The sequence below is a fragment of the Crassostrea angulata genome, chromosome 8 (genome assembly GCF_025612915.1).
Source record: "Crassostrea angulata isolate pt1a10 chromosome 8, ASM2561291v2, whole genome shotgun sequence".
Lineage (NCBI taxonomy): Eukaryota > Metazoa > Mollusca > Bivalvia > Ostreida > Ostreidae > Magallana > Magallana angulata.
Genome location: NC_069118.1, coordinates 7,350,254 through 7,370,576, shown reverse-complemented (window position 1 = coordinate 7,370,576; position 20,323 = coordinate 7,350,254). Strand labels below are relative to the sequence as shown.

The 20,323-nt window shown below is 32.3% G+C and overlaps 1 protein-coding gene across 2 annotated transcripts in view; it reads left to right on the top strand.

The window, feature by feature from the left end:
- LOC128158029 (uncharacterized) overlaps window positions 1-15,730 on the top strand; it is a 39,243-nt gene extending 23,513 nt beyond the window's left edge. For both annotated transcript variants that reach the window (XM_052820699.1, XM_052820700.1), the window contains exons 2-5: window positions 12,559-12,721; window positions 13,179-13,459; window positions 13,744-14,247; window positions 14,727-15,730. In XM_052820699.1, the coding sequence (XP_052676659.1) occupies window positions 12,559-12,721; window positions 13,179-13,459; window positions 13,744-14,247; window positions 14,727-15,055 (1,277 nt within the window). In that variant the 3' untranslated portion in view covers window positions 15,056-15,730. The remainder of the gene's footprint in view (window positions 1-12,558; window positions 12,722-13,178; window positions 13,460-13,743; window positions 14,248-14,726) is intronic.
- Window positions 15,731-20,323: the final 4,593 nt, after the last annotated feature.

Sequence of the window (20,323 nt, the reverse complement as noted above, 5' to 3'; positions counted from 1 at the left end):
GACATTAACGGAAGACCCACTCGTTGCTTTGCAACGAGCTTTGCTCTAGTTATTATACTTTTTTTCTTTTTCTGACTTTTTTGGAGCGTTATTTCTCAAAAACTATTCAACCGATTTACACCATATTTTTCGGAGTTATAAAGCATCAATGTCGCTACTGATTATCAAAAATTTCAAATGATAACGTCACTTCTAGTTTCAGATATGGACGATTTTGTAAATTTTTAAGGGTCATTTTGTCCACGCATCTCTTCTGCAACTAATCATAATAAAAGCTTGAAATTTGCAGGGATTGTAGATGAATGTCTGTATATTTCCCTCCATGCTTCCAATTGCGAAAAATGCGCAAGGCCTAGAAGCTCGCCTGAACCTAAAAATTAGCACCTTATTTTTTCACAAAATTTTCGCACATTTTCCGTAATATCTTTTGACGTATAAATATTTTGTTAAAACATGTAATGCAAAAGCTGTTTCAATTTGCACGGGCTTTCATTTGATATCAAGAAAAAGGGGCTGGCCCCTCAAATTGGGGGTCGAGAGGGCTCTAAAGTCTATTTGCAATAACTTTTTAGCTAACAATAATTTGTTATCAATTATAGAAGCAAAAATGTTCATTGTACAGCTGTTTATCTATACAATACCATACTTAAGTCATATATTACGTAATTAGGGGTTTCAAGGGGCCAGAAGTTCAAAACTTTGATCATTCATATCTGAAAAAGGAGAAATATTTTGAAAAGCAATGAAGAATAAAAGTTGTTCAAAATAATGTTTTGTACAATATGCTACCTTAAATGTTTTTGTTTATGACCCCATTTAGGAGTTAAAGGGCCGGCCCCTCAAACACATTTGTACAGATATCTCAAGAACGGTAAACATTTTGTGAACACTTGTTAAACAAAATATGTTTATATTTACAAGACCTTTCATTTGATGTCAAGAAAAAGGGGCTGGCCCCTCAAATTAGGGGTCAAGAGGGCTCTAATGTCTTCTTACAATAACTCTTTACTGAACAATATTTTGTTATTAATTATAGAAGCAAAAATGTTCATTGTACGGCTGTTCATCTATTCATTACCATACCTAAGTCCTATATTACGTAATTAGGGGTTTTAAGGGGGCAGAACTCAAAACTCTGATCATTAATAACTGAAAAAGGAGAAATATTTTTAAAAGCAATGTAGAACAAAAGTTCTTCAAAATAATGTTCTTAACAATATGATACCAAAAATGTTGTTGTTAGTGACCCCGGTAAGGAGTTAAAGGGTCGGCCCCTAAAACGCATTTGTACAGATATCTCGAGAACGGTTTACAATTCATGAACACTTGTAGTACAAAATATGTTTATATTAGCTAGACCTTTTTTTTGATAGAAGAAAAAAGGGGTGACCCCTCAAATTAGGGGCCAGAAGGGCTACTAAGTCTTTTCATAATAACTCTTTTATTCATCAAACAACAAGGAAGCTTTTATTAGGCTTAATTTACAACTGAAACCCGTTTTAAAATCGGACGATGCATTACAGAGATATCGGGGTTTAAAAATTGATTTTTCCGGAAATTTTGATTCCGCGTCCTTGGTTTAAAAAATAGCGTAATGTTCAAAGTAAAATTAACTCGTACCCAAAAAATTTGCTTAGTCGTACTTGAACAAATTCGGATTTTTTTTGTTAAGTCGTTCTCGAAATCGGAAAGGTTTTTGTTAAGTCGTACTTAAAATCATTCCGATTATGTTAAGTCGTACCAAGAATATTCGATTTTTTCATCTTTTCATTTTAGTTACTTTTGATATTGGTTTAAGAGCTCTGCTTCTTACAGGAACTTCCAGCTTGACTTCCGACATTAGCGGAAGACCCACTCGTTGCTTTGCAACGAGCTTTGCTCTAGTTATTATTATTAGGGTCTTCCGTTTCCAACGGAAGACCTTTTGTTATTCTACGGTTTCTTTTTCTTTAAAATTCTTTTTTAGGGTCTTCCGTTTCCAACGGAAGACCCTCTTGTTTTTCTACTGTTTCTTTCTATTATTATTATTCTTAACATTCTTTTTCTGCCTTCTTTAAAGCTTTATTTCTCGAAAACTATTCGCCCGATTTGCACGAAATTTTCCGGACTTATAGGACATTGGAGGGGATAAATGTTTTAAGTAAAAAATTTTGTAAACGTCACTTCCGGTTTCAGATATTGACGATTTTATAAATTTTTAAGGGTCATTTTGTCCATGCATCTCCTCCGAAACTAATCAAGATAGAAGCTTGAAATTTTCAGGGATTGTAGATGAATGTCTGCAGATGTACCCCCATGCTTTCAATTATGAAAATTGCTCAAGCCCTTAAAGCTCGCCTGAACCTGAAAATTAGCATCAAATTTTTTCACGAAATGTTTGCACATTTTCCGTTGTACCTTTTGATGTATAAATATTTTGTTAAAACATGTAATACAAGAGTTGTTTTAATTTCCACGGGCTTTCATTTGATATCAAGAAAAAGGGGCTGGCCCCTCAAATTAGGGGCCAATGGGGTTGTAAAGTCTTCTTACCATAACGCTTTACTGAATAATTATTTGTTATTAATTATAGAAGCAAAAATGTTTATTGTACAGCTGTTTATCTATACAGTACCATACTTAAGTCATATGTTACGTAATTAGGGGTTTCAAGGGACCAGAAATTCAAAACTTTGATTAATATCTGAAAAAGGAAAAATATTTTGAAAAGCATTGTAGAACAAAAGTTGCTCAAAAAAATGTTCTGTACAATATGCTACCTTAAATGTTTTTGTTTGTGACCCCATTTAGGAAACTAAGGGCCGGCCCCTGAAAAACATTTGTACAGATATCTTAAGAACGGTTAACATTTTGTATACAATTGTTGAACAAAATATGTTTATATTTGCGAGACCTTTAATTTGATATCAAGAAAAAGGGGCTGGCCCCTCAAATCATGGGTCAAGAGGGGTCTAAAATCTTCTTATAATAACTCTTTACTGAATAATAATTTGTTATTAATTATAGAAGCAAAAATGTTCATTGTACGGCTGTTCATCTATACATTACCATACCTAAGTCATATATTACGCAATAAGGGGTTTTAAGGGGCCAGAATTCAAAACTTGGATCATTAATATTTGAAAAAGGAGAACTATTTTGAAAAACAATGTAGAACAACAGTTGTTCAAAATAATGTTCTTAACAATATGATACCGAACATTTTGTTCTTAGTGGCCCCGGTAAGGGGTTATAGGGTTGGCCCCTAAAACATTGTTGTTTAGATATCTCGATAACGGTTTATAATTCATGATTACTTGTAGAACTAAATATGTTTATATTAGCGAGACCTTTAATTTGATATAAAAAAGGGGCTGACCCCTCAAATTAGGGGGCCAAAAGGGCTATTAAGTCTTTTTATAAAACTCTTTTCTAACCAATAATTTGATATTAATCATAAATCAACAAAGAAGCCTTTATTAAGCTTAATTTTAAACTGAAATCCGCTTTAAAATAGGACGATGCATAACAGAAATATTGGGATTAAAAAATTGAGTTTTCCGGAAATTTTGATTCCACGTTCTTGGTTAAGAAAATAGTGTTATGTTCAAAGTCAAATTAACTCGTACCTAAAATAATTCGGAAATTGTAAATTCGTTCTTGAACACATTCGGGATTTTTTTTATCAAGTCGTTCTAGAAATTGTAAAGGATTTTGTTAATTCGTTCTTGAAATCATTCAGATATAGTTAAGTCGTACAAAGAATTATTTGATATCTTTAAATTTTTTTTTTGATTTTCCCTAGTAGTTTGATTTAGAACACTGCTTCTTACAGGAACTTCTAGCTTAACTCTCGACACCACCGGAAGACCCACTCGTTGCTTTGCAACGAGCTTTGCTCTAGTTTTCTTTTTCTGACTTTTTTGGAGCGCTATTTCTCAAAAACTATCCAACCGATTCGCACAAAATTTTCAGGACGGATAAAGCATGATCGGCGCTACATATTATAAAATTTTTAAATGATGACGTCACTTCCGGTTTCAGATATTGACGATTTTGTAAATTTTTAAGGGTCATGTTGTCCATGCATTTCCTCCGAAACTAATCCAGATAGAAGCTTGAAATTTTCAGGGATTGTAGATGAATGTATGTAGATGTACCCCCATGCTTCCAATGATGAAAATTTGTAAAGGCCTCAAAGCTCGCCTGAACCTGAAAATTGGCACCAAATTTTTTCACGAAATTTTTGCACATTTTCTGTGATATCTTTTGATGTATAAATATTTTGTTAAAACATGTAATGCAAAAGTTGTTTCAAATTACACGGGCATACGTTTGAAATCAAGAAAAAGGGGCTGGCCCCTCAAATTAGGAGCCAAGATGGCTCTAAAGTCTTCTTACAATAACTCTTTACTGAACAATATTTTGATATTAATTATAGAAGCAAAAATGTTCACCTTAGTCATATGTTACGTATTTGGGGTTTCAAGGGGCCAGAAATTCAAAATTTTGATCATTAATATCAGAAAAAGGAGAAATATTTTGAATAGCACTGTAGAACAAAAGTTGTTTAAAATAATGTTCTCAACAATACGAAAACTAAAATTTTGTTATTGGTGGCCCCATTAAGGAGTTTAAGGGTCGGCCCCTAAAACACATTTATACAGATATCTTGAGAAAGGTTAACAATTCCTAAACACTTGCTGAACAACATATGTTTATATTTGCAAGACCTTTAATTTGATATCAAGAAAAAGGGGCTGGCCCCTCATATTAGGGGCCAAGGAGGCTCTAAAGTCTTTTTATAATAACTCTTTACTGAAAAATATTTTGTTATTGTTTATAGAAGCAAAAATGCTCATTGTACAGCTGTTTATTTATACAGTATCATACCTCAGTCATCTGTTACATAATTAGGGGTTTCAAGGGGCCAGAAGTTGAAAACTCTGATCATTAATATCTGAAAAAGGAGAAATATTTTGAAAAACAATGTAGAACAAAAGTTGTTCAAAATAATGTTCTTAACAATATGATACCAAAAATGTTGTAGTTAGTGGCCCCGATAAGGGGTTAAAGGGTCAGCCCCTAAAACACAATTGTTTAGATATCTCGATTACGTTTTACAATTTGTGAACACTTGTAGAACAAAATACGTTTAAATTAGCGAGACCTTTTATTTGATTTCAAGAAAAAGGGGCTGACCCCTCAAATTAGGGGCCAGAAGGGCTATTAAATATTTTTATAATAACTCTTTTCTCACTAATATTTTGATATTAATCATAAAGCAACAAAGAAGCTCTTTTATGCTTAATTTTGAACTGAAATCCGTTTTAAAATCAAACGATGCATTACAATAATATTGAGATTTAAAAATTGAGTTTTCCGGAAATTTTGATTCCACGTTCTTGGTTAAGAAAATAGCGTTATGTTCAAAGTAAAATTAACTCTTACCAAAAATAATTGTTAAGTCGTACTTGAACACATTCGGGTTTTTTTGTTATGTCGTTTTTAAAATCAGAAAGGTTTTTGTTAATTCGTACATAAAATCATTCGGATTTTGTTAAGTCGTACCAGGAATAATTCGATTTTTTTTCATCTTTTTATTATCGTTACTCTTGTTATTGGTTTAAGAGCTCTGCTTCTTACAGGAACTTCCAGCTTTACTTCCGACATTAACGGAAGACCCACTCGTTGCTTTGCAACGAGCTTTGCTCTAGTTCTTTTTCTTTTTTTTTCGGACTCCTTTTCGGCTTTATAACTCAAAAAGTTTTTAACTGATTTTAATGAAACTTTCAGAGATTATGTGCAACTATAATAACACAAAGTTTCAGAAGTTTCTTTGAAAACGTCATTTCCGTTTTTACGTTACGTCATTTTTAAAATTTTCAAAAAGTCATTTTGTCCGCGGCGTTTCTCAAAAACGCTTTAAGATAGAGGCTTGAAATTTTCAATGGTTATGATTTTGTCGATTTACTTCTGTAATAAGGCTCGAAATGAAAATCTGTCACTTCCGGTCGAAACTGGAAGTGAAACAAATTTTTCGAAAAAATGAATTTTCTGATCAAATCAAAAATGAATATGTGTTTTGTAGACCTTATTAAGCTGAATCTAACACTGAAAGCCGTTTTGAAATCGGATGATGCATTACAGAGATATCGGGGTTTAAAAACTGATTTTTCCGGAAATTTTGATTCCGCGTCCTTAGTTTAAATAATAGCGTAATGTTCAAAGTAAAATTAACTCGTACCCAAAATAATTGTTAAGTCGTACTTAGACACATTCGGATTTTTTTTGTTAAGTCGTTCTTGAAATCATGAAGGTTTTTTTTTAAGTCGTACTTAAAATCATTCGGATTTTGTTAAGTCGTACCAGGAATAATTCGATTTTTTTCATCTTTTTATTTTAGTTGCTCTTGTTATTGGTTTAAGAGCTCTGCTTCTTACAGGCACTTCCAGCTTTACTTCCGACATTTACGGAAGACCCACTCGTTGCTTTGCAACGAGCGTTGCTCTAGTTTTTTTCTTATTCTTTAAATTTAAATTCAGAGAGCCCTTTTGTTGCAACCCCTGCAACAATTTCGATTGATTTACACGGAAATGTGCATCATGAAATGAATATTTATGTTATAAAAAATATTGTGTTTCACGAAAAAGTACAAAGGTAAAAATAAAAAAAAAATCATTGCATTTCTCTGCATTTCTCTGCATCTTTTTAATTTACACGGTATAGACTTCAGTTGTTGAAATCATCATCCATCATCGATATTTTATATATATAACAGCTATTTTCAGGCAATTAAACGTAGCTGTGAAAATTAGCACCCCTAACAATTGCCGATATTCCAGTTGTAATTCAGTTGAATTGTTCACACAGGCTCATCCTATCATGACTTGAATTTTACTGACATTTAACATAATTACATCAACCATAACAAACCGGAAAATATTGAACCGGAACCGGAAGAGAATAACGACGATTTAATCTTAAAATTTTTATATTGTAATTGTAAGCGATTTAGATTCCAATAAATAAGAAAACATCCCCTGGTTCATAATTTATTTGTAACATTTTGCAATGCACATGTTACATTTCGCGTTGATCATAACTAAAAAAAATATTATAACACAAAACTAAATTACAACTTATGCTCGCTCAAAACTTCCATAAATATATCATGATAACAATGAATAATACACGAGTAATGAAGTCCATACAGATACTGATACTCTTCCAGAATATTTTATTATGTATATCAAATTAGATACAGTTTAAATGTTTGCTTTCTTATATCACCTGTTTCTTTTATGTTATATTACACTAATCATAAATGAATTTTATTAGTACCATATAAAAATACTCGTGGACCATTTATCAGCTATATAAGAGTACCTGGCATTTAATCATATATTTTTTTTTAGATAAATAAATATTATTTAATTTATTAATGTACTTTACACAGTACCGTATGAGTCAGTTTTGGTTATAGTATTGATCAAGTTACAAGGACTCTGTACTGTACATACTATTAAGACATATTAGTCCGAACCTAACTTATATAAAATAATTGTTTGCTATTTTCATTGATTATAAAAAAAATCACTTGAAAAAAACCATTTTCCTCCAACTGACCTTGAACGTCTGCCTTGGATGATTACTCAAAGAGCTTAGGAAATCTGGTCGTCTGATTTTTGCTGATGTACTACATTTACTAATTATTTTAAATGTAAGTGTCTATTATTATTGACATCATTGTACAATAAATATGTGACTTTAAGGACCCATATCAAGTGATATTGACCAACGACACAGAAAAGTAATATCGACCTTACAAGCTCAGTCTATATCCCTTTGATAAGTATCACTTGGATCCTTTTAACCGCATAGCGACCTAAAGTGAGTCCATACTTTAAGAAAAACTACATAGTGTTGTAGTTACTTTTATTGTAGTTCAAAGTCACGGTCACTTTTATATTAAAATTGTTGACGTTGCATGTGATTAAAATGACGACACATTTTCCTCTCTTGAAATGGCTTGACTAAACATAGTGAAAATCTCAATTTAGAACTGGTTTCAGCCATAAGATTTCAGATTTGACAATTTTCCAATGTGGTTTATTCAAATCTGTAAAATTTTATTTCTTTTGCTGAAGAGCCTTTTTTTTTCCTGGGAGATTTCTAATAACCCTTTCCTTTGGGCGGCATATTGCTGTTTGCCTTGAATGCTTCGTACGCACGACTTGTTTGTAGACAAACAAGAGATATCTGCGTAGCGCAAGGATCACGTACAGTCACAGTGCATTTGATTTAATTCGTAGTTGGTGATTACGAGCGCCTTACAGAAAACGTAAGTCAAACGCAAGTGACAGGTGGGATCTCCTTACACCATTCGTGCGGTCGAAATGAAAAGAAATTCCCAGAGCGCACTTCAAATCACACAGATATCTTGCGGATTTCTCAAGGGATGCGCAAGTGTGCACACGGGAAGCGCACGTAGTTCCAAAATTGTACGACGTTCTTGCGTGTATCGTAAGATTTTAACTCAAAAATCGACCGTAGACCACCCGTAGAAGCGCGTACGGGCAGTTGTGACTAAGGCTTTAAGTTTTGACGTAAGTTAATTAAACGGGCTCCTAGATGCTTTACAAAAAGATACGACAAAATTCAGAAATGATTATTCTTCATCATTAATCATTAGCTACCATATGTTTCAATTTAATTATTTTTTTTTAATACAAATGACAATCATTTAATTTTGCCTTTTGTAGATCATTCCATAAGACTAGAAGACTAGAAATTTTTAAAACTTTGTACTAATATTTTTTGTAAAACACAGCAAAATAGCACCTCCAAGAGCAAAACAATTACAGCTTACATGTACCAGCGACTGCAGAGATTCTGCAGGGGATTCTTATCGTTAATAGAGAAAGGAAAGAACTATCTTATATCTTCAAGCGTCTCCAGCATTGAGTTAAAACAAATAAATCCTGCCATAAGCTATTGTATATGAGGGCCACCATTGTGATGTTGATGGGGACAGGGAGAATCCCATGGTGGACTAACTTTTAAATAAGTTCTCAAGTCTCGTCAGCTCCCATTTGTTGATTCTATTCTTAACAGAGTAATTGGAACTTGTTTTGACAACCAAAGATATTATCGGTCCATACTTATAAAAATTCCTCGTGATGTTGCACAAAAATTGTCTAACATTTATTAATATTAAACACGTAATTGGGAAACTAATGGGACGTTTTATCAATATAAAGGTACTCTTCCATCTGCGATGAGAAGTACGGAAGAGAAAGTCTTGTATCAAATACATGCCTTGTCAATGTATGAATTTATAACTCATCATGCTGATTAATAATTGGAAAAGTAAAACATTTTTATTGCAATTGGGATTTGATAAATGATTTTTCCCATCGTCGTCTATTTGAAAATAAAAAACAGTTTCGTCCTATTTCCGTCCTATTCTCTTCTTTTACTCGTTTAAATTGACAGTCTCTCTCTCTCTCTCTCTCTCTCTCTCTCTCTCTCTCTCTCTCTCTCTCTCACACACACACACACATTGATATATGCATGCATACAACGCTTTAAAGGAATTCTAGACAATGCTTTTTTCTATAAAAGTTTTGTAATTCTTTGACATATATAAATGTCAAACGTACCTAAAATCTTTTCCATATGATGTTGACAGCATGTTTTAGTTTAGGTATTTAACAGTTTTGGCAAATTAAACAACAAAATTTATCATTTAAGCATTTTTTTAAAAACCTCTCATATTACGAAGAAAATTATATTTTACATATTTTCTTATTATTGATATCTATCTAAGATTTTCTTTTGTTTCAATGCCAATTTTTATTTAGTTTAAAAAACAATCAAGAACATTACATAGAAATTCTTAATTATCTGTATGATTCAAACATTTTCAAAAGTTAAGAAAAGGTATTGCGTACCTTGATTTATGAAACGAAAAAAACCCAGCATGCATGTGAATGAAAGGGTGGGCATATTTCTTGATTTAATGATTTATTATTCATGCATATTTTGAAAGGAAGGGAAAAAAAGCTAAATGTTTTTCATTAAAAAAAAAAAATTCATATTGTACGCTTCAAAATGTTACAAATAGGAATCGTTAAAAAAAAGTGAACAGCAATTTTCAGCCTTGTTATACAGAATAAAAATAAAGAAATTATTATAGAAATTATCAGCGATACATATTTGTATTAAAGACAATCTTACTGCAATACATTTAAAATCGGAGGCAAATTACAATAGGCTACCTGATAAATCAAACATTAAAGGTATATAAAAGCCGTTTTTTTTAGAATTTTACTTTGTTGCAAAAACCTGATATATTGATAAGTCTGCATATAAATTAAACTTTTATGAAACATATGTAAATACGATTTTAAAATATCATTAATTTTTGTCATTTCTCTTATAAGGAATATATAGCAGATCAATTTTGGTACAGAACGCGATAGTTTAATTTTAGTATTATAATGGATTTTCTCACAAAAATATAGCTAAAAGGAATGTTATAACCATCATGATGATATTTTTTCTCATTTTAGGGCAAAATGATATTTTTGAGAAAAAAAAATCAACATAAAAATTGCAGCTCATATTGCTTTGTAATCAATTTAAAGGCTGTAAATCATGCACAAAAAAAATATTTAAAAAACATTTGTGCATAAGATATGAAAATAAAAAGAATCTAGTCCGTGGCTGAGTTGGTGGCCAAAAAAGTACGGACTCAGACGTTCTAGACATTTTTTTAATTGGAAACATTTAAATTTTGAATAATTAAATACATGTTACAGTCAACTAGGGATATTTTATTTTGATACACTTCCCGAATACATTGTACTACTTAGTGAGCCCTTATTGCAATTGATCAATAACCTATGGAATAATTAAATCTATTTCTATAGCTATTCCACAGTGGGTTTATGTGTTTGCAGTATTCTCTTATTCGCTCATACCTCCAACTCACGATGTCCATCACCACATTGATCATTGATTTAAATTTTTATGTAGTTGCTATGGTGAATTTTCATTTTTACATTACTTATAATTTTTGCTTTGTCATGGAATAGAATAGGCGTATTTTTCTTAAACAATGGAGATTTAATTTCAGTAAAACAGTTACCATTACGATAAGTGCAAAATTTTGCATGAAAGTCAGTTCGAAAAGTGACTAAATATAGGACTTAAAATACTTTGTAAGCAGCACAAATGAATACAGAATGCGTTGATTAGAAATTTAGCCCTCATATTGTATTACTAATACTTTATGTGATAAATCCGACATTACAAGCAGATTTTATTCCCAAGATGGATACTCGAGTGTGACAAATTTATAGTTTCGTAAGGAAATCATAATACAAAATTTCAAAATAGCCATATCTTGATAGTAAAACATAAAACACTTGCTGTCGTATTTAATTTAAAAAAATTCAGGTAATATGACTGTACACGTAGTCCGTTAGCTAACTACATTTAAAATATGGTCCGGTGCCAAATAACACTATGTGATAAGAATAGCTTACTACAGTTAGGGTGAAATAACAACATGGTGCAGATATTAAATATTTTTTAACAAAAGTATACAGTTGTTGATTATTGTTCGTTCTAAAAAGGCTTAATCGTCAAAGTAAGTGCCGCGAACCAGTGTATGTTCGGTAAATTGCAAAATAAATTAATCGCAAAGTCTTCAGATGATGCCAACTTTTTTTCAAATGCTTCTGTGAATAAAATGATTTCCTACTTTTGTTGACAGAAAAGCTAATCTTTGTTAAGAAGGAAATATATGGATTAAAGATCATTGTTTAGAATACCTTTAAAGCATAGGGAGGTATCGATCCACATTTCCATGAAGATTCGGATAGTAATGTCCAAACTGTAAACAGTAAACAATATCTAGGTTTAATCAGTATAAAATTTGTACCAACTTTGGCACAGAGAGCAAATGATGTCAACAATTTCTGCTGTCAACAAGATGTTGCTACACCTAACCTTTTTGTTCATGTAATAGTCGGCAACCATTTAATTTCAAACAGAGAGAATATGTGGTCTTCGTTTTTCAACATTTGAATACCTTACAATTTATTTCCTTATCCGATTCATTGTATGTATGTCAAGCTTCTCACAAAGCGCTGCTAAGGATGATCTTAGCAATCAATCAAGCAAGAAATGATGAGAAGAATAACTAATGCATTTTTATTTGCTGTGATTAAACGTTTTTGATAATGATAAACAACATGTAATATCACCTAAAAAAAACCACATGCTGCATTACACTCTATTCTTAATGTAACTTAATTAAAAGGATTGCAACGGAAAATTATATACATTGTATTGAAAGACACACTTCATATTTAGTAAAAGAAAACAACGTTACACTAAACTTTTCTAAATTTATATAAAAATAATCGGAATAAATCACTCGAACTTGTATCTTTCGACACAGTTTGTAATATTGACAGCTGACCATGGGCATTTGGTTGATCATTAGCAGGAATTACTAAATATTTCATTCATTTGATGTCATACAATGTTATTTATCTTTGACAGACAAATGCCTGCTTGTTTACGATCCTGATGTCTTACATGTTAGCGGCCGATGTTATTGGACGGTGTCTGGGTTCACGAGTTTCGCCGATGCACATAAACACTGTCAAAATGACGGTGGGATGCTGGCCGAGATTCCGGACCAGTCGGCACAGACAGAAATAAAGTGAATTAATTTATTAAGAAAATATTTTTATTCCATGTAGAAAAGCATGTAATCGTTAACTTTTTGAAAAGTTATTCATATCCTTTGTTATGTATAAAACCTGACTATTATATTAAAACAAGTTATGAAACCTTTCTAACAATTGGTAACGCACTTTCTATCTTGAATGGACACAGAACAACAAAATTGGCCTGATTTACAGTTGGTAGGAAACATTACCAAATAATCAACAACTTCCAAATTTTTGTTTACAAACTTTTTGTCTGTATTTTAAAGGTTCGTCGACTTATCGGTAGTAGGTTTTAAATTGTTCGTTAAAAAAATAATTGTAGACAACCTAGTTCAGCAATTATTAGGATTCGCAAGTCTTTGGAAGGTTAACTTATATTTGTGGCTTATTATATTATGTTTAAAGGAAAATGCCTCATCTATTTCATTCATTCTTCTTATCTACTAGAAAGTGGCTTGAAAACAACCAGAATTATTGGACAAGGATTTGGATCGGTGTAAATGACATGAATGAAGAAGGGAATTTTGAAAACATGTTAAATGAAACAGTAAATTATACAAACTGGGCATCGGGTGAACCTAACAATGCAATATCATTGTATTGTGGACTTAGGAATGGTTGTGACTGTGTAATGATTATATCAGGAAAATGGTATGACACACCGTGTTCACTCTTTCTCTCGTACCCTGCCCTCTGTTCACAACGGTACAACATAACACTTACAACAGGTAAGTGTTCAGAGTGTCAGTGTATTACCACTAAGAGTTAATGTACTATTGCTTGCAAAATTCACAGAGTGACTTTTAAATTATTATCCTGAAAACTATTATTTAACAAAGGTAAATTTATGTGATGTACTAGAATTAAATAAACTATTAAAGTCTATCACGTTATCAATCGAAAATGAAATTTATTCTTCATTCATCGTCTGTGTCCTCAAGTTTGAAGGTTTAAAATCAATTCTTTCAAATCAAGCTTTGTGAAAACATCTAGTTTAAATTCAAAATTTCAGAACAGACCTCGAAACCGCTTGTACATACCTCAACTCTATCAACAATAACAACAACAACAACGGATCTATCAACAAAATATCAGACTAGTGAAAAAAATACTGACCATTTAACAACAAAGAATCACATAACTGTATCTCAGACTAGTGAACAAATCACATCTAAATCAACAACAACGGATCTTACAACAGTATTTCAGACTTATGAACAACTTGCTACCCAATCAACAACAACGGATCTGTTACCAATGTCTCAGACTAACGAAGAACTTGCTACCCAATCAACTACAACGTATCAATCAAAAGTATCTCAGACTAGTGACCAAACTTCTACCCTATCGTCAACTCAGTTAACAAATATGGATCATACAACAATATCGCAGACCAGTGTACAGACGTTTACTCAACCAGCAACGGATTCACCAAGTATACTTCAGACCAGTATGCAAACTTTTTCCAGGGTACAAAGTACTGTGGGAACGACCTTACACGTTAATCAACAGCGAGGTATTAGCATAATATTTTGAATTTATATGTTGGTCCTTTATCAGCATCCCGATAATAGAGGTATCCTGAAAATGTATTTGTTGTTCAGAATATAGTGGACAAAAAATATATACTGTACATACTATTTTGATTTATTAAGATCCACGGTATCAACTCAAAATAACAACGCATGTTTTTAAAAACAGATTTAATTATCAATGTTTAAAATGCAAGGAAAACAAAATTTTTACACTATTCTAAGTAAATGCTTTCAATTCAAATTTATTGCTAACAGGATGCAAAATAAACCGGACTATATGTGATATTTTGAAACCGACTAAGTACTTAATATATCAAATACATATATATACTGAATATCATGTTACACACGCCTCATAATTTGATTTAAATATGTTAGACCTTATTATCATTAAACATGGACCGTAAATACTACACATTATATATGCGGACGGTAAAACCTTTGTCTTCATCTATTGTAGAGTGTATGTGTCCCTGTTCAAGAATGAAGAATCTGGTCATTATCAAAAACGAGGCAAAGTTACTAACGAAGATCAAAAAAATGAAAAAGGAACTCGCCGTCAATAAATCCTCGTTGTCTAGCTCCATCCGGAAGAAGACTTCCGCCGTAGATCCGCGGCCGTCCGCCTCCATCGTCGGTGGTACAATAAGCGTCGTTATCATTGCTACAGTCGTCGGTCTTATCGTCCTGAGTGATCTCACTCGGGTTATTAACTTCTGCTGGAAAACCATCTCAAAACGTTGGTATGAAAAAAGAAAATCAAGAGTGGCGCAGAAAGGAAAGGTTTAGAAAATGTTTGTTTTATTTGTTGAATTATTAATACAGCAGTTTGCCTCCGTCTTCTATCACTTAATGAGGGTAGGGCTCTGTGTTATTTGTCTTCTAATTTGTTTTCGATGCTGTTGTAAACTAAATGCCTGACAGCTGTATAATAGCACATTATATGTATGGTGAATGCTCTGATTATGAACAAGTGTTGTTTTTTTTTAATACCGATATGACAATATGACAAATTTTATCTTTGATTTTTATATAAAGGTTACGGATACTTAATGAATAAATTAACATCTCTCTTTTCCCATAAGAAGACGCAGAAAATCCATGTTACACATGTTAAAGACGTGTTACAATTTTAATTAGTGATTGTAGATGTCAATATTGTTGTTGTTGTGGTTGTACTAGTTTTGTCTCGTAATTGTTAATAATACTAATGTTGTTTATATTAATATTATTTTAGCTTGTATTCAGGAAATCTTTAAGGAAGTTACTGTAAGATGTTTTATAACTTCACCTCTAATATTTTCTTTATTTTTGCTCATGTGGTACCTATGAGGAATGTCGTCTTTGTTTAGCATTCTGTATTATTACATTGGAAGCTATTAGCTTATACGCTTATCATTACTGGTGCAATGTTGACCGGAGATTTATACTGATGCTTCTTTTGATGATTTGAAATACTTAGAATCTGGCTAAATTATATTACTTGTTGATTTTTTTTTTACAATAAATGTGATAAAAGTACAACTTTGATCTTTTGCTGTTATTTATTAAAAAAATTCATTTTTAGATGCTATTTAATGTGATATCAGTCCGTGAAATGAAATGGAATAAAATTGATGCAAGCATTTAAAAAAGACTGCAAACCATTTCTTTTTATAAAAAGTATACATAAAAAAACCCCGTGAATTTAAAATGCAATCAGTGGCAATTTTCCTCACAAACAGCTGAACTATTATCAGTCTAAAATATATGTATGCCATCTCTACGTGTATATGTAGATTGTTAAAGGATCAATTACTTGTTAAGCTTCTCTTCAAAGGATTTTGACAAAGACATTTTGTGTATTTTTGTATCGTGTCTTGAACTGCATCTTTTAATTATGAAATACATTCAAATAAATGAAAAAAAAATTATAACAAAAAATTAACAGTGCAATAACAGCACCCTAATTTGAAAAAAATCCAAAGAATGCTGATAAAATAGCTGAATCAAAAATTATTCTAATATGACTAAGAATTTAATGGCGTAAAAATCAAAGTATTTGTTTTGAAATAAATTATCATTTGTTTATAGGTTTGATTTAGATTAAATGATTTCAAGACCTAAAAATATCTATTCGATTTTTTTTTTACAAAAGTGTTCGACAAAGAATTATGAGTATCGTGAACTGTTTCTGTAAAGCTAAAGGTGATTTTAGTTATCAGAATAAAACGCTGAGGAAACTGAAACGCTGAAAAAAAGAAAATTGTTAATTTTTTGTTGTTTTGGAAGTTTATTGACGGTTAGATATGTACGGTATCAAGTACAGTACGTTCATAATTACTTCAATATGATAGATTATTCAAAATACTTACATAATTATCCCGTACTCAGTACATAACGAAAAGATAATTTTCCCTTTACGTTGAATTCTCGTGTCTTTGGGGTTGACGAGGATTTCCTGCCCACGGTTAGTTGGTGCGTGTTTGGTGAGCTGGTGTCTGAGACCTGAATGTTGCGTAAGAGTTGTTGCGGACTGGAGTGGATGCCCGAAAGGAGTTAATTGAATGTGTTGGTTTAGCAGTGTTGCACATCATAGATGGATGGGTACCATTGCAATTAAGGCAGCAGTGTATGTGCGGAAAATGGGGCTTGTTACAGTTTGTCTTATGATTGTAATCGAAGCACTTGTGGTGGGGGTATTAGAAATTTAATTAATGTGAACAACAGCTTGAGTAGGATTCGAACTCATGATCTAACGTTCGACAGACAGATGCGTTAAAAAATAAAGTCCTCTCTATAAAATGATAGCATCAGATGTTTTAAAAATGACATTATTCAAACATTTTGGATACTCAAGGTAGTATCAATATGTTTCAGAAGTAAATTAAGTATTTGATTTTTTTTTTAAAGTCGATGTAGACATCGTTGGGGAAGAGGTTTTAAAAAATTCTTTTTCCTCTTAACCGGTGAACAACATTTTACACTAATATTGTATTGTATCTTAATATAACTTTTTAGAAATACAGAAAACAAAAGCAAGATTTGAAAACTTTACATCTTTCAAGTATTTAATAGATGTGCCTGTATTAATGCAGCCCAATACAGGATCAATGGAATACAAGTAGTTGCTTACTTGATGGTGATAAATGTAGAAATTAAACAGATTTATAATATTTTATTTCCATGAGCAATGAAAAGGGGTTTGAGGTATTTAAGGAGGTTGTAACTTTAATATGGGTAACTTATTTAGTTCTCAGCATAATTCAAAGTATTTTTTAAATATATACGAACATGTGCATATTCGTAGCCAATTTTTTTTTTACGATTTTCTAGTTCGGAATGACTACGATATCAATTAGTTTCCCTTATAGAAATTCTCTGATAATTCATCCAATAAAGCATTGATGATGAAATGTGTTTGGAAGATTGGATCTTTTCTGGCCCGCAATCATTTACCATGCACTGATAGCTGCTCTTCAGATAAAATGATTCGTTAATTTGTTTTATAAGCCATTGATTCTTTGGCGTTTTAATGAATTAAATATGAGAACATAGAGTATCCATTTGATAATATTTGTATAAAAAAGATGAAACAAATATTTTAAAATAGTAACTTTTTTTCTAATCTATTAAATGATTTTTTATAAAAAAAAAAAGTGTGATGGTATTTTGTTGCAAATGGACAAAAGAAATTATGATGGCACTAAATGTGATGTATGTTGTAGTCAAGTCGATACGATATTTGGTTTGTATCAGCATATACCTAGTTTTTTGGTGATTTTGTTTGGGAAATTAAAATTATTTCATGATTTTTTTAAAGACGATCAAAAGTAAAACTTTTTCGAACATAAACTTTTAGACACTATGCAACAAAAATCAGCCTATAAAATTTCAACCTTAAAAATATTAGTAAGTTCGTCATCCGGTCAACAATATTTCACAAAAGTCGTTAGAATTATATCTTTGATTTATTTTTAGACAATAATAGAGCATGAAATTTTTAGAGCAGTAGATCAAGAACTACCAAAATTGGAGGTCAAAATCTAGATAGTGGATTAGGCTACAGGTGTATTTGATTTGACATATGAATTCTTTAAATGATGTTTGAAAACAAACTTGTGTGTCCGTGCTTAATTTTATGATAAACTAAGTGACAAACTTTATGTTAAACAACTAAAATATAGAAAAACACCTACAAATCAATATACGTGTAATATTTAATCCAATATCTGAATCCGGATTTCGTCAAGCAGAGACAATTTTCATATTTAGTACTTGTCTTCATGACCATATTGTATCTTTAAAAAGTTTAAAACACACATATTTCCTAGCATTTAGGCTCGGATAAACTATATTATGCTCGGATTATGCTATAATTATCAGGAATTATTATCATAAGCATGTGGGACATAACATAGTTCAACATTTTCAACCCATCCTTCCCCAAAACCAATGCACTTTACTGAAAACACGTAAAACGATACTGACAAAATCATTTGGCAATACTGATGCGTTTTTAGCTCACTTGAGCTTTTATGATCACATTTTGTCTGTCGTCCGTCTGTCCGTCCGCCTGCCTGTCCGTAAACTTTTCACATTTTTAACATCTTCTCAAGAACTACTGGGCCAATTTCAACCAAACTTAGCACAAATCATCCTTAGGCAAAGGGAATTCAAAGTTGTGAAAATTAAGGGCCACACCCTTTTTCAAGGGGAGATAATTAGAAATTAATGAAAAATTTCGAGTAATTTTCAAAAATTTTCTTCTCAAGAACCATAAAGCCAGGAAAGCTGAAACTTGTGTGGAAGCATCCTCAGGTAGTGTAGATTCAAAGTTGTGAAAATCATGACCCCCAGGGGTAGGGTGATTCCACAATAGGGGCTCGAAGTTTTACATAGGAATATATAGGGTAAATCTTTTAACATCTTCTCAGAAACTAATCAGACTGAAAAGCTGAAACTTGTGTGGAAGCATCCTCAAGAAGTGTAGATTCAAAGTTGTGAAAATCATGATTCCCGGGGGTAGGGTGGGACCACAATGGGGGGGGGGGGTCGAAGTTTTAAATAGGAATATAAAGAGTAAATATTTAAAAATCTTCTTCTCAGAAACTAATTAGCTAAGAAAGCTGAAACTTGTGTGGAAGCATCCTCAGGTAGTGTAAATTCAAAGATGTGAAAATCATGACCCCTGTGGGTAGGGTGGCGCCACAATGGGGGTCAAAGTTTTACATAGAAAAAAAGGGAGTAAATCTTTCAAAATCTTCTTCTCAAAAGCTAATCATCCAGGAAAGCTGAAACTTGTGTGGAAGCATCCTCAGGTAGGGTAGATTTAAAGTTGTGAAAATCAAGACCCCCGGGGATAGGGTGGGGCCACAATGGGGGTCGAATTTTTAAATAGGAATATATAGAGCAAATTTTTAAAATCTTCTTCTCAGAAACTAATCAGCCAGGAAAGCTGAAACTTGTGTGGAAGCATCCTCAGGTAGTGTAGATTCAAAGTTGTGAAATTCATGACCCCCAGGGGTAGGGTGATGCCACAATAGGGGCTCGAAGTTTTACATAGGAATATATAGAGTAAATCTTTTAAGATCTTCTTCTCAGAAACTCATCAGGCAGGAAAGCTGAAACTTGTGTGGAAGCATCCTCAAGAAGAGTAGATTCAAAGTTGTGAAAATCATGAACCCCGGGGGTAGGGTGGGACCACAATGGGGGAGGGGGTCGAAGTTTTACATTAGAAAATATAGAGTAAATCTTTCAAAATCTTCTCCTCAGAAACTAATCAGCCAGGAAAGCTGAAACTTGTGTGGAAGCATCCTCAGGTAGTGTAAATTCAAAGTTGTGAAAATCATGACCCCTGGGGGTAGGGTTGGGCCACACTGGGGGTCAAAGTTTTACATAGGAATATATAGAGTAAATCTTTAAAAGTCTTCTTGTCAAAAAAAATCATGACCCCTGGGGGTAGGGTTGGGCCACACTGGGGGTCAAAGTTTTACATAGGAATATATAGGGTAAATCTTTAAAAATCTTCTTGTCAAAAACTAATCATCCAGGAAAGCTGAAACTTGTGTGGAAGCA